Source organism: Magnolia sinica, chromosome 2 (assembly GCF_029962835.1).
Source record: "Magnolia sinica isolate HGM2019 chromosome 2, MsV1, whole genome shotgun sequence".
Classification (NCBI taxonomy): Eukaryota; Viridiplantae; Streptophyta; class Magnoliopsida; order Magnoliales; family Magnoliaceae; genus Magnolia; species Magnolia sinica.
Window position 1 is genome coordinate 83408695 of NC_080574.1, and position 15379 is coordinate 83424073.

The 15379-nt window shown below is 37.8% G+C and overlaps 1 protein-coding gene across 1 annotated transcript in view; it reads left to right on the forward strand.

Annotated features, from left to right (window-relative positions):
* Window positions 1-11567: 11567 nt before the first annotated feature.
* LOC131237230 (uncharacterized) overlaps window positions 11568-15379 on the forward strand; it is a 32397-nt gene continuing 28585 nt past the window's right edge. The window contains exon 1 of the mRNA XM_058234914.1: window positions 11568-12660. Coding sequence (XP_058090897.1) covers window positions 11606-12660 — 1055 coding nt within the window. The 5' untranslated portion in view covers window positions 11568-11605. The remainder of the gene's footprint in view (window positions 12661-15379) is intronic.

Genomic DNA, 15379 nt, shown 5'->3' on the forward strand with positions numbered 1-15379 from the left:
ATCTCGAGACTCAACAGCGTGAAGTAGATTTGAATACTATCAAGCTTGAAGCTAACATTGAAGATATCACGCGAATAACTAATCTGGAACAGTCGGAAATTTCGAAAGATGAAGCAGCCATAGCCTCCCTGAAACAAGGATTGTTTGATGTTCCTGATCAAGTTAAATTTGTTGTTGATATGGAGTTAGACAGTGCAGCTGCCGAAGTTCAATTGAAGCAGGATTTCAAAAAATATATGATTGCATTAGGAATATCAGAAGATTGGTAAATTTTCTTTTTGCATCTAATGTAATTTCATGTTCACATATCATAAATGACTTTGGTTGTTCGAAGAATTTTGTAAGTATATTAGAAATAACTAAACATATATTTGCATGACTTTTGTCTTATCAATTCTTGTAAACATACTTTGATAACATATGCTAGTAAATTTAAAACTTATTCGTGATTGTTACTATGATGTCACCTACATGGCATTTTTTCTGGTGGGTAGAGCTAATCTTCAATCTTAGTTAATTTCATACGATTTAAGCTCTTGAGTAGTAGAGCAAGCACAGTTTTTTTAGACTCATAATTAGTTGGAGTCGAGTCTTACACAAATGGTCTTTGTAACTCTTATGAGTACGCTGGACTTATCGCGACCGGGGAGTTCACCAACCACGATCCATCAGAGGGGCCCAATGAACTTGGTGGGTTTTACGCACAGAGTTGGCCGTAGTAACTCTCTAGAGTTAACAGGGCACGTAAGGCTACCTTAAGACTACCAAATCCAATGTTGTCAGTCCATCAATGAGAGGGTAATTTGCTTTGAAGACCCGTCCTCATGAGTTTCTACTGGAATCAAATCAGGAATCTGGGGGGTCTTATGCATGGTTGGCCTTTATATGGACAAGCCAAAGAGCACACACTGCAGCCCGCTTTTTTTTTTGTCTGCCAGGTCGGACCCATTCATGAGAGAGCATTTTCTCTTACCTTCCCTCGTGACGCTATTAGAAGTTGTACAGACGACATTAGTCTCACGTGTGACTGGCCATTGTGGACTTTGGCCACTTAAGGCTTTTAGTCGCTGTCTCTCTCCGCTACCCACATGGGTCTAAGCATGTGATGACCTACGCGGGCTTTTTAGGCCCACTGGCTTCTCACTGCTACCCACATAATATTTGATATATCACCGATTATGGTAGGTCTTATGCGTAGCATTCCACTACTATTGAGGGTCAAATATTGCATATTATCCCTCATTTATTACTTAGTTTTATGAACATGATAATTCTTAATGTCCTATTTTAATCATGTTTGTGCTGTAAGGTGAATTTAAGAGCTTGAAATGAAAAGGATGCTAAAAGCATGAGTTTAATGCTCAAGAATCACTAAAGTAAGGATGGATCTTATGAGACCAAAAATGAAGAATTCACATGCCAAATATCCAAGAAAATCAAGTGAGGAATGAAGAGATTTGAAGACTTAAAGTGAAGAAAAGGAACCCTAAAAATCTGCCTGTTTCAACTAATTTAAGCCCTCATTCGACCAGTCTAAGGCTCCTACTCGACTAGTCGAAGATTCCTCGACTCGAACTCTAGCAACATAAACTTTTAATTTCACGCAATCCTTGACTAGTCGAAGACTTTCCTCGACCAGTCGAAGGTTTTCCTCAACTCATCTAAGGTTACGCAGACAGCAGACAAACTGCGTAAATTTGAGGCAGTTTTTGAATTTTTCCAACTCGATGTTAAAGTTGAAGTTACAAAACTATAAATAGGAGTCCTTAGGTTATTCCTAAGCATCTTCTAGAGTTTAAGGAGTGAAGCAAAATGGTGGAGAAGCCATCGCCAAGAGTTTTTCTTCCTTTTTCTTAGTTATTTTTATGATTTTCTTAAGAGATTTTAGTTTAATCATGTCTATGGTAGGTTAAACCTCTTAGCTAGGGCTAAGAGGTGAAGCTTGTAACATGATGAGATGTTTCTTTTACTTTGATTCATGTTTATGTTGAACCTTCTTTTATTCCAGTTTGATTTTAAAGGAATACTTTCAGCTCTTAATGGTTTATTGTGACTCAAATTACAGTAGATCTGCAATAGCTTTGAGTATCTACTTTTCCTAATTTTAAGATTATTGGATTGGTAAATCCTGTTGTTAGCCATCATCCCATGGGCATGATTCGGTGATGGAATCTCTTTCAATTATCACAATTCTCCTCCATTGAGAATTAGGTTAAGGAAAGTTCAGATTGATCTTAATTGTATATCTTTCGATTGGATAGGATAGGACTCCAATTCCAATTGTGTGACTTGAATCAAGTAAGAGAGCTCCCTGATCTCTATAAGTGGATCCTTAAAAATCCTAGTTACCACCTTTGAATATGTTAGTTTTAATCACTTTTATCACAATTACTCTCTCAATTAATTCAGATGTCGATTCTCATCTTCTTCTAGTTATAGTTCTAGTTACTTTTAAAAATGTACGAGATTAGTCCCTGTGGATTTGACCTCGATCTCACTGAGTTATTACTACATCGCGACCCTACACTTGAGGTTGTGAACAGCTGCTATAGATGATAAATCGCCATTGCCGCCGTCGTAGATGATAAGTCGATAAATGATATATTATCATTGCTGATAATAGTATTCTTTATAATGTTTATGTTTAAAATAGTGTATCAACTTAACAATAATATCAATTCGATGATAATGGCTTTTATAATAGTGGTCAGCAGCGATTAGTGATGGCAATAATATCAGTTTAACGATAATCATCGGCGCTTGGTGATAATCGGCGATAATATTAATTTTAGCGATAATCATTGGCGTTTGGCAATAATTGGTGATAAATTTAATACGTTGATATGCTTGAAAATCTGCCTTTTATTCATTCATATAGAAAGAAGAATACATGCATTTCCTTTTGAGGCTTTCTCATCATTCTGCTTGTCTTACCCCCTTTTGACTGGGAAGTATTATACTAATAATCTTTGGAATCAAAATTTCAGTGCTCTTCAGGGATGATATATTTTGATGAAGTGAGCGTTGACAAGTATACCGATGTCTTGTCCATTCTGATCCACAACTCAATAGGCTCTGTTCGAGTATACTTCACTTAATACGTATGGTCCATCCCATTTGGGATCATATTTGCCCCCAGTTCTTCAAGTGACCACTATAGGTCTTTTCAACATGAGCACCATATCCCCTTTTTTAAACGAGCAATGTTTAACCTTCTTATCAAAGGCAGCTGAAATTCTTGCCTGATATAGTTCTAATCGTTGTTGGGTTGTTGGGCGTTTTTCATCAAGCAAATCCAACTCGGTCAGCCTTATTTTAGCATTCTCATTATCTGTTATCGACTGGCATACTGCTACTCTAAGTGATGAAACTTGCGTTTCGATGGGTATGATGACTTCGACACCATATACTAATGAATACGATGTGGCTTTCATCGCAGTGCGATGAGTAGTCCTGTAAGCCCATAAAGCTTCTTGTAATTTTTTGTCTTAATCGCGTTTATTCCCAATGACAGTTTTCTTCAGTATTCTCACAATCATTTTGTTGAATGCCTCTGCTAATCCATTGATCGACGAATAGTAAGGTGTTGAGAACGGGTGATGAATGCCAAATTTCTAACATAATTTCTTCATTCATCTATTCTTAAAAGGAGTACCATTATCAGTGATGATTCTTTTTAAAATGCCATGAAGATATATTATCGTGTGTCAGATAAAATTCATAATATCTTTTTCTTTGACATTTCGAAGTAGTATATCTTTTAGTTTTTCTTATGTTTTTGAGTTAGCTATGACTAACTAATCTCTTAGCTAGGACTTAGAGGTGAAGCTTGTAGTGTGATGAGATGTTTATCTTTCTTTGATTCATGTTTATGTTGAAACTCATTGAATTCTAGTTTGAATTAAGGAATATTTTTAGTTTTGTTGTGATAGCTTTAAATATCTTCTTCTATGTTTTGATCTTGTTAGGATTGGTAAAATTCATGATTCACCATCTTCTTCTGGGCACGGTTGATGATTGAATTCTCTTCCAATCTTCACAATGGTTTTCCATTTAATAACAAGCCCTAAATTACTTCCAACTGGATAGGATAGGAATCCAATTCCAGTGGTATTTATTGAATTAAGAGAGGTAGCATCTTAATAGCTACAATTAGATCATTGGCGCTCTAGTTCCTCTTTTAATCGATAATCCTTTCACAATCAAAGTCAAATATTCCAGATTTTATTTCAAATCTCATCATATTTCTAGTTCTAGTTACTTTTCAAAATACGTACAAGTTTTGTCCCTGTGGATTCGACCTCGGTCTCACCAAGTTATTACTACATTGTGACCCTACACTTGGGGTTGTGAATAGCTGCTAAAAGACTACATCATCCGTTTCAACGCTGAAGCTGTCCAGGTCAATGGTTATTCCGACCAGATAGCTTTGGCTGCCATGGTGGCCGGCCTTAAACAAGGAAAGTTCATCTTCTCTATTGGTAAGAACCCTCCGAATACCCTCACCGATCTACCTAACCGAGCTCAAAAATATTCTAATGTTGGGGAGTTCTTTAGTTCACGAAGACTTATTCGAGTAGGAAACAACTCCGCTAAGGATAAGAAGCAAAAGGAAGAAGGAGAATCCTTTGCCGCTAATGCCAAAAGAAAGAAAGAGGATGATCAAGATTGAGACTAGCGTACCAACTGACATCCAGAAAGTTGCTTCCATCGGTAAGCCGAAGCAGGTACTTGAGGAAGCTGGACTGAGCAAGGAAACCTAACGACCAAGCTGAATCAATCAACCAAGCTTGGTAATAAATCTCAACTAAGCTCGGTAATAAGACTCATCGGCCAACCTCAACCTACTCGACAAGGGCGACCTCCCTTCTCAAAGGGAAAAGGTACTCAGGATACTATTGTTATTTTACTATCTAATATGTTCATGCATTCTACAATAAAAGAACTTCCCTAAATAAGGGGAAGAGAATTTGTTTTAATGATTTCTCGACTATTTGAACTACATGACCGACTATGAGGACTTCCCTTAATGGAAGGGAAGAAAGTCCTTTACTAAGTTCTATAATGAAAGAACCTTCCCGGGTCAGGGAGGAGAATTTCTTTCAAAATTCAACTATCTATCATACGCGATCGACTACGAGGGCTTCCCTTAGTACAAGGGAAGAAAGTCTTATATGAGTTGTACGATCGACTAAAAGGACTTCCCTCAATTTAAAGGAAGAAAGTCCTTAGTGCACGGCCTACTACAATGTTTACTATTTAGCGGTTGACCTATTGATTCTACCGTACATGACCTATTACTACATGCTCGACTATCGTATCTACTAAGTCATCATACACGACCACCACACATAAAGGCAATAAAATCGAGGAACATACATGGAACGAGCTGACCTTCACATACATTAGTTCAAAAATTACTTCTCAAGCTCATAAAGTATAGAGCTCAGAAGTAAGGGGCTACTGTTATAGGTAAAATGAGGCTAAACAAATGTATGAGACAGATGAGCCGACTAGCCAGACTCGATGACTATGTATTACTTGAGGGCCTGAAAATCACCCGGACCTATGGTGTCGGCTACTTTCTACCTCGGCCTCAGTTGTCACTTTGGCCATCGGGTACCAACCTCAAGTACCAACTATGATCTCAAGGGATGAACACAACCTCGGAGGTCAGCATCGACCATAGACCCCGACCTCAGATACCGATCTGACCTCGGGTACCGACCTCGACCTCGGATATCGACATTGACCTTAAGATAGAAATATCCTTACAATATATAAAGATAGAATTACCCTCTGAGATCTTCATCGAAGAACAGGTCGATCGAGGTAAAGTCGGATATATTTTTGGAGTTAGAGTCTGCTCCAATACGGGCACCTCAAATTAACTCAAATACGTAAACCGCCTAGAAAGCCTATAAATATACCCGCTGTAATGTGTAAAGGTACACGATAATCTCGATTCTTCTACTCCTTCTATAGACCTACCCTGACTTAGGAATCAGAGGGTCCCTAACCTTAATCGGCGCCCCCAGTGCATTCGCTTGTATCTTAATTAATTGCAGGTACTCAGTGGCTTGCAGGAGGTGAGGCAGGATCGACCAAATTTCAGCATCAACAGAGTTACTTGCGCGGTTTACTCAAACTAAAAAAGAAAGAAAACAAAGTATGTGAATTCCTTAGCCACTACAAGACCTCCAGAACTTCTGCATATGGATTTAGTTAGATCAACTAGAACAGAGAGTATAGGTGGAAAGAAATAATTCCTTATCGTAGTTAATGACTACACTAGATATTCTTGGGTAGCTTTTGTAACGCTCTAAATTTTCACGGATCGAGTATATACTCGTGCCCGAGAAATTCGAGTGTTAATAATATATAAATTAGATGCTTTAAAAATCGCACCTTATTTTTTTCCATTTAGATCACATTCAGTTACATTCACAAGAGTAAAATCAACCGTTTTTATTGTTCCATTAGATTAAAAGAATTCAACAAATTATCAAATGCCCTCTCAATGGGAGCTTATTACATTATCGAGTTTGCAGTGAAAATATAAATAAAACTAAATCATAAAATTATCTTCTTATTCATTCAGTATAGTCTTCCATTGAGAGATGGTCCTCTGAGTCTTCAATCTGTCTGTCACCTGCATCATCTGTATGATTGGAGAGGGTCAATGCCCTACTCATAGTGATGGTTATCCTTTAAGATTAGCAATAATTTAAGAGATTCATAAAAGTACTGTAAGGGTTATGTATGTCTCGTACTCCACTACTACGAGAGGTATCAGCGTGCTCAACCAATATATATATATGAATGCATGGCTAGTAGAGTGTGTGCGGCTCATCATACATAGTGATCATCACAATGTGGAATATAATTCATAGAAAACCTGACTCTCCCCACATCCCATAACTACAGAGATTCGCCGGTGTGTTCAACGCTATCGTGGATTTACGCAAACACCTCAAAGCGACACAACACATGAGTCGGATGAATTACGTAACACAATTTGTTCATAGAGCGACTATTTTCGATATCCAATCCTAAAAGTGATGTAATACGCATTGCGAATTACTTACATTATTTGTGTACCACTACCCAAACCTATGGAATTACGAGTCAACTAAGAGGGTCTATACCCAGAGCGCATTATGTCCACGATAAAATATTTGAATCACTGATTATGACGCCTCTAACCCATCACTTGCACAAAAGGAAAAATAAATTGAATCATATGAGTTTTAAAATTCCAAGATAAATGCTTAAGCCATAAAAAGAGGTAGCATAAGGCTAACCTAATAAATGAGAAAAGTAGCATTAAGTCATCTCAATAAAAGAGAATAGTAGCAAATAGGCTAACTTATCAATAATAAGGGGAGATGAAAAAAATGCTAACTCAATATAGAGTGGAGGCACGCATCACTCTCAAAATTGACAAAGGGCAAGGCTTCTATCCATCGCCCCATATATATTTATAAAGATCACGCATAATTAAAACCATACCTTAACCATAATTTCCAAATGATAAATAATTGATAATGGTAAACTAAACAATTGCATGGAGGATTCACAATAATATGGAAACATGTAAAAATAAGATAAATTATACCAAATCAAATTAGTGTAAGCTTAAATGAATTCCTCACATTAGCCTTAAATCTAAATCTTAAGTAGATATCCATGTAGGGAAGCTTATACATAAATCACGACATCACTTGAGCAAGAGGGAGATACCATATGTGTGAGAAGGAAGAGGATGGTGGATGTCTAGGCTTATCTTTCTCTTTCTCTTTCTTTCTTTTCTCTCTCTCTCTCTCTCTCTCTCTCTCTCTCTCTCTCTCCCCCCTTGGGTGTTGGGAGATTGGGCGTGTGAGTGGAGAGGGGAACGCACACCCCTTTTAAAAGGAGTGGGTGTGTGAGAGGGGTGTATTTCACATCCCACTGGGATTAAATTTCTCCAATTTTCCCTTTTTTGACAATCTTTCTTTAAATCTAATTCGTCCATTGCGTCAGGGTCGTTGAATAGAGTCGGGGTATATAATTTTCTTGGTGATCCAAAATTTAGATTGACCTATCTTGAAAATTCTCTTAACGGATGTCAAAACGAACTTAATCTTAATTAATGGTCCACATTTAATAATCAAGACACAATTTTGGGAGAAATGTGTAGTCAATATAGGCAAATAGTTTGACAAATTTTGGTGGTTGATCGATGATGGAAAAAGCCTAAATATAAAATTTCACCTTTTGTACCAAAAGAAAGGAACTGACTTCAACCTTCAACGGTGTATGATTATAAATTGAAACCTAAATTTTATATAACCTCGTAGTCATATGAGACTAGCGTGTGGTCCAAATTTAAGTTGCGATGGACGGAAAGAAGTGGTTAAATTGGAATATTCAGATTTATAAGGAGTTGGTAGGCCTTGGCAGGATAACTTTGCGCCTAAGGAAAAGCCTACCAAAGTTGGGTCTTCATATTTTACACTTGGTCTATATAATGGACAATCCAAGTCGTTCATATGAAGAGAAACATCTTACTACGACTACCCACATGGTTTCTTCACTCGATGGACACTAAAATCAACTGTTAAAGGACTAATTTGTCAATTGGGTTACTTTTACAATGATTTAAGAGATGAAATTTGACATGTATGGTTAATTTATGATACATAGGCATGGTATAAAATTTCACATCAAACAGATCGTGAGAACCATGTGATATAAAATTCAATGGTCCAAATTAATGACATTTTCATAATTATTGTTGATATGAGAGTTTTAGGAAATCTAATGGTTCTACATGGTTATAGGCACCTTTCTAAGTAATTCTTACAAAAAAAACATTTATCTAAATCATTATGAATAAAGAATTATTCACCAAATTAATTAAGGGAATGTACATATATCAACCAAAATAATGGATGGTCAGATGACATGTTAAAAATAGAAAAACTTAATGGTTAGTACTCTGATTATGTATGTAAGTGAGTGTACAGTCGATTTTGTAAACGGATGATCACTAGTGGGTTTTTGGAGTGATCAAGAGGCAGAACATATATACCGTTAGATTCAAATGACTTGTTCACATGTGTAAGTTTATTAGATTATACTTTTGATGGTGGGTTAAGTATATTCATAGGTGGTGAACAAGATAAATGGATCAGAATCTCAATTTGACATGTGTACGAGTGGATGCAGATTTAAGTAGTTGGTTTACTATAATCGGGTGGTCCAAACTCAAAGGGGATGGTCAGATATCTTTACCTATCTGTGGATAGTTGACTGAACAGTTGATTATGATGGACAAGTGGGAATACTTGGACATGTGATGATCTTGTATTAAAATCAATGATCGAATGACTTAATTTATGGATGGAGATCATTCTTAACAGTCAGATTCATATATGTAAGGTTAGGATAGCTATATTGGTATCGTACACATGTACATATTAAGTTAAATTTCATAGTAACATTCGAGAACTTTCAATATTCGGGTATTGAAAAGTTCAGGGTGTTAAAGCTTTCTTGAGAGAAAAGTCGGATGCTATTGACAAAGTCAAAAAGTTTATTAAACGCATCCAGACTGAAAAAGAATTGTTTGTAGTGAATAAGAAGTGATCATGGAACTGAATTTGAAAATAACAATTTTGAGAAATACTGCAATGAACATGGCATATTACATGAATTCTCAACTTCAAAAAACACCTCAGCAAAATGGAGTTGCTGAAAGAAAAAATAAAGTTCTATAGGAAATAAATAACGTAAATAAGAGTTATTTTGTTTTAGCTTATTTAATTTCATTTCTCAAGTTAGATTTAAATTCAATTAGAGAGTAAGCAATACTCTACTTGAGATTAGAGAATTGAATCTGCAGCTTTTAGGGTTTTATTATTTGAGAAACTATATATCCTTATATTCTTTCTGGTTAAGCATACATTGATTCATCATCATCCAAGAAAGAGGATCGCTGCATTGATTGAAGCATCTACAAGATTTCATCAGTATCTTCGTATCAACATTTTGTCTTCAAGAAGATAAGTATTTGTTTTCAGAATATTACTTTTACTTTGGGTTTTTTGAGATTGCCTAGAAATCTCAACGGGTTGTGTAGTGGTTAGCCCATGAAAATCACTAGAGGTTTTATTGTGATAAGGTTGTGAAAATCACAAGAACTATAAGAGGTTGTTTCTGTAATCCTGTAAAAACTTTAAAACTAGTTGAAAGCCAAAATTATGTGTAGTAGTATTTTTGGGAGTGGAGTAAGTGTATGTTGAACACTGAACCACTATAATTCTCTGTGTATTTGTGGTGATTGTTTATCGCATTCTCTGCTTTTATTATTTTGAAAGATTGGTTTCAAGAATGTCTTGAAATAAGGTTATCCTACCTAAGATTTTTGGTGAAGGCTGTTTTACGATTCAATTGAAATCAAGATTTTAATATCTGTTGCTATTGAGAATTTATTTTCCGCGATCGATTGTCGAAAATTAATTTAGTCCAATTCACCCCCCTCCTTCCTTTAGGGTTGTGAAAATCACTAGAGGTTTTTTTATGATAAGGTTGTGAAAATCATAAGAACTATAAAAGGTTGTTGCTGTAATCCTGTGAAAACCTTGAAACTAGTTGAAAGCCAAAATTGTGTAGTAGTATTTTTGTGAGTGGAGTAAGTGTGTGTTAAACACCGAACCACTATAATCCTCTGTGTATTTGTGGTGATTGTTTATCTTATTCTTTACTTTTATTATTTTGAAATATTGATTTCAAGAATGTCCTGAAATAAGGTTATCCTACCTAAGATTTTAGGTGAAGGTTGTTTTACGATTCAATTGAAATCGAGATTTTAATATCTGTTGCTATTGAGAATTTATTTTCCACAATCGATTGTCAAAAATTGATTTAGTCCTATTCTCTGCCCCCCCCCTTTAGGACATCTGTAACTCAATTTTCAATATCGACCACTTAATCGAGATCCTAGATGACTATCAATCACTAGCTCGATCTCTTGGTGATCATCGGCTTCATTTGCTTTTGAATTCCTCTCAACTGCTCCCTGTTTTATTATCTTATTAGTTGTGATTATTTAGAAAGTACTCTAAACATACTTGAAGATCTTTAGCCTACAATATCTTTCTGTTGCTGAAACACTTTTACTTTTCAATTGGTTATCCAATAACAGCAAGGAACACGGTACAACAAAGACATAAATTTATTAAGACGCATATGATATAACACTGTTCTTGGTGTAGCCCACCTGTGTTTTGGATTAATTTCATTTTTGGATCCAAGGCCGAGCACGGGTGGCACACGTAATGGACGGTATGGATCTCATACACATGCGATTTTAAATCGGTTGGGAACGAAAAAGTGTATTTACAACTCCATCCGTACGGTGAGAGCCATAGACAGTAAAATCGTAAATATGAAGCGTTTTTTATTATGAAAATCTATGTCCGTTGAATAATTTTCCCGTAAACATCCATAAAACATAAAAAATTTAAAAAAAAAGAAAAAAGAAAGAAGAACAAATGTAACCCCCAAGTGCCATCCTCTTCTTCTAACTCCACTCAGATCTCTCTCTCTCTCTCAAGTCGCAATGGGCAGCAGCGGCAGCGGCAGCGGCGACGAATCCAAGCCGTCCATCCTCTACGACTCATCCCCATCTCACCCCCTTCTGTCCAAACCCTCCCAAACCGATCCACACCATCCCATTGAAGAATCGGAATCGAATCCCTACCCTCTGATCACCTTCAATTATGGGCCCAGGCATTTTCAAGACCTCCCCTTCCTCTTCCTCTTTCTCCTCTTCTCTCTCTCCACCTTTGCCTTCGGCATCTTCTCCATTGCTCACCGCAACCCCTACTCCTCCCATATCTCCTCCTTCATATACGACCACAACACCACTTCGTGCATCCACAAGTCCTCCGTCTCACCGCTCGCGATCTTCCAGCTTCCGTCCTTCTCCTCCTATTCCTCATCATCGTCATCATCACCGTTGATCAAGGATCTTACCTGGACTCTCGTGATCACCTTCATCCTCAGCGGCCCTTTCATCTTTTGCCTTCTCTGGTCTCTCAGGCATTACACCAAACAGATTGTCTATGCGTCTCTCCCTTTCTTCATTATCATTCCCGTCTTCATTAATGTCTTCTGGTTCGTCGCATGCACTGTGACACCAACCTGCCGCGACTCGTTTTCTCTTGCATACCGCATCCTCATTCTTGTCTTTGTTTTCTTGATCATTGTGATCATTGCCTGGATTATTTTTGCCAACTGGCACCGGATCGAACTCACGATCAGGATCGTTGGTGTCGCTTCAGATGCGCTCGCAAGGAACATTGGGCTTTTGGGGGTGCTTCCATGTTTGAGCTTCGGGATCATTGTGTATTTTGTGCCAATTGTTGTTTTCTTAGTTTTTGCACGGTTGAATGGTAAGATCGTGCCCAAGGCAAGTGGTGAGACCGAGTATGATTGTGTTTGGAAGCAGGATAGCTGGGTGCCTGCATATTTTACTCTGGCGATTGTCACAATGCTATGGTCGGCTGCTGTGATGGTGGAAGCTCAGGTGTATGTGATTAGTGGGACTGTTGCTCAGTGGTACTTTCTGAAGGAGGGGTCGACTCCCAGCCGGAGTATAAGGAGTTCTTTGAGGTGATTTTCTACAAATTTATCTTCGTTTTGATAAATTGAGTTATTTGACTGTAATTTCAACTTCATGCATGTTTATCCTTACTGCTCACAACTTGGAATTTTGAACTTGTTGAAACTGATAGCAGCTTATTCATGCAATCTGCTTTGATGCTGTTAGAAGCCTTTATCTTTTAATATGGTCAGATGTGTGATTAAAGTTGAACTAATCACGTAGGGAGCTAAAAGAGTTTGATTTGATATATCATGAAGTACATTTACAAGTTTGGATCCCTCTCTTGAGTGAAAGAAATGAGAACTCAATACATGCAATTGATTAGTTTAAGCTTGTGTGTGTGTGTGTGTGTGTGTGTGTGTGTGTGTGTGTGTGTGTGTGAGGCTGAAAGTGAATTGAATTCCCAAAATAGCTGTCTCTCAAGGCTATCATACTGGTTGCAGCTAGCTCAACCTCAGCTATTAGAGATATGTCACTGACCCCATAATATTTGATAAATTATACTTCTCATCATCTCTTTGTCCTTAAGGAGCCGTCTATCAATCTGTAGCTATTAGAGATATGTCATTGACCCCATAATATTTGATAAATTATACTTCTCGTCATCTCTTTGTCCTTAAGGAGCCGTCTATCCATCTGTAGCTCAACAAAGGATTTTTAAGGAATGAATGAGTCTCTGAGCCCACTCAAAACTTCTTGGTGATGTAGGTGAACTCACTAAACTTGAAGGGGAAAGACTTCCTGGTAGAAAATGAACAGGGGGAAGTTACTACAGTTTTCTGAAGATCGATCGGTGTGAGGCATCCCGCATTCTATCATCTGGAGAGTGACAATGATACTATTGAAGGAGAGATTGATACCGATTCTTGCTTGGGCTAGACCCAATTTTCTCTTGAAAATCTTTGACATAATCCAAAATGTGGTGGGTTCGTGCTATTTGTATTCAATATTGATCCTAGGGGGATGCAGAAGGTGTTATTACCATCTTTGAGAAATATGGGAAGCTAGTTGAGAGAGTAATCCTGAGGCATCATAAGTTTAGGATTTTGAGGTGGTTTGCTGTTGTAACTTAGTTTGCTTAAGATACAAAGATGAAACTCAAAAGGCTATTGATATTCTTTATGGAAAAATGTTGGGTGGTTTGAAATTGGAGGTCCATTTCCATAAGTATGGTTGGGAGTAGAATGGAAGTAAGAAGGCCAATGCCATAATGGGGTTGGGGATGGCTGGAGTAATGGATCTAGGGTTTCGGATCAGGTGGATCGTAGGAAAGGTTTCATATTTGTTGATTGAAGAAAGGGAAAATCCTATTAGGAGGTGATTATGAAGGAAGATTGGTGAAGAATGTAAATGTGCATAAGGAGGCATTGGACAAAAAGATGAGGGTTGTTGTCAATGATGCATTGGTTGTTGAAAAATATCACTGTTCAAAGATGTTTACTTGGTAAGGTGAACTTCTCAGCTACTGCCAGTTGACAAAATAGCTAAGTGGTTGCTAGCCATTTGACCCATGGAAGTGAGAAAAAAATCAATAGGGAATCGATATTGCTCTTGCTACCATCAAAGGTGGAGGTGAATAGGGTTTTGACCGAGCATCAATATATTGCATATGGGTCATTCTCTATGCTTTGAAGGTGGGACGTGGTGTCAAGATGCTGAAGAGGACCTTGTGGATGAGGGTGTTGTAAGTTCCTCTTTATGCTTGGGATGCAAATACATTTAGAGCTATTGTCTCTTGCATCAAGACAATTTTTGATATAGACTAGAGGGTGGTTTGTTAGGAAGTAATTAGAGCATGGAGAATTAAGGTCATGGTAGACGGCAATTTCTCATGTGGATAGTGATCCTGCTTATGCTTAAGGGGTTTACCTTCCCAGTGAACGTCAGAGTGGAGAGAGAGACTTTAGATTTTCGAGGGGGTAGAGAGAAGAATGGACTCTTCACTGTAGCAAAAAGGTCGACCTCTCTATGAAGGGATATATGATGTAGGAATGGAGGAAGAGGAGCATCACCATGGAAAGAAGAAGTTGGGAGTCGATGCTACTGCGGTGGCTAGGGGTAAGTCCAACAAGGCGTTGAGTCAAATCCCTCCTTTAGTGGCTTGGGTTCCACATTAGAAAAATGGAAACCTAGCGGCTCGGATGAGGTGGAGAGGGAATGTTGATAAGGAGAACTGGTAAGAGGGGTTTTAACAAGGACAGTTAGAAATAATTAACGTAGCAAGGACTTGGAGATAGGTGTCAATACAGGGTAGATGGGATAAAGGCGATGGATATTTGGAGGCAAGGAAGTTGGCATGGATTCAAGCTTATCCCATGCAGGCGGAACTAAAGGGATGGGGACTAAAAATGTGCGTCGGAATAAAGGAATAAGAGTTTAGGGGGAGTTGAGTTCAGAATCTAGAGAGGAACTTGGAGAATCTAGCATCTTTGGTTGACCATGAGAAGGGCTTAAAATCCATGGGAAAGCGAGAAAAATAAGGGAAAGGGATTGGGTAAGCAATGGGCAAAACTGAAAGTAGTGTCATGAAATCTCGAGGGTCTTGGTAACCTTGATAGGATGTTGGTTATGAAAGACCTTAGAGGACACAAAGTAGATATAGTTCTATTACGTGTCCAGGATGGAAAGTAGATAGAGTTCTATTACATGTCCAGGGTGGAAACTAGATATTGTTCTATTACAAGTCTAGTGTGGACGGCGTGAACTCCAGATTGGTGGAGGAATTGT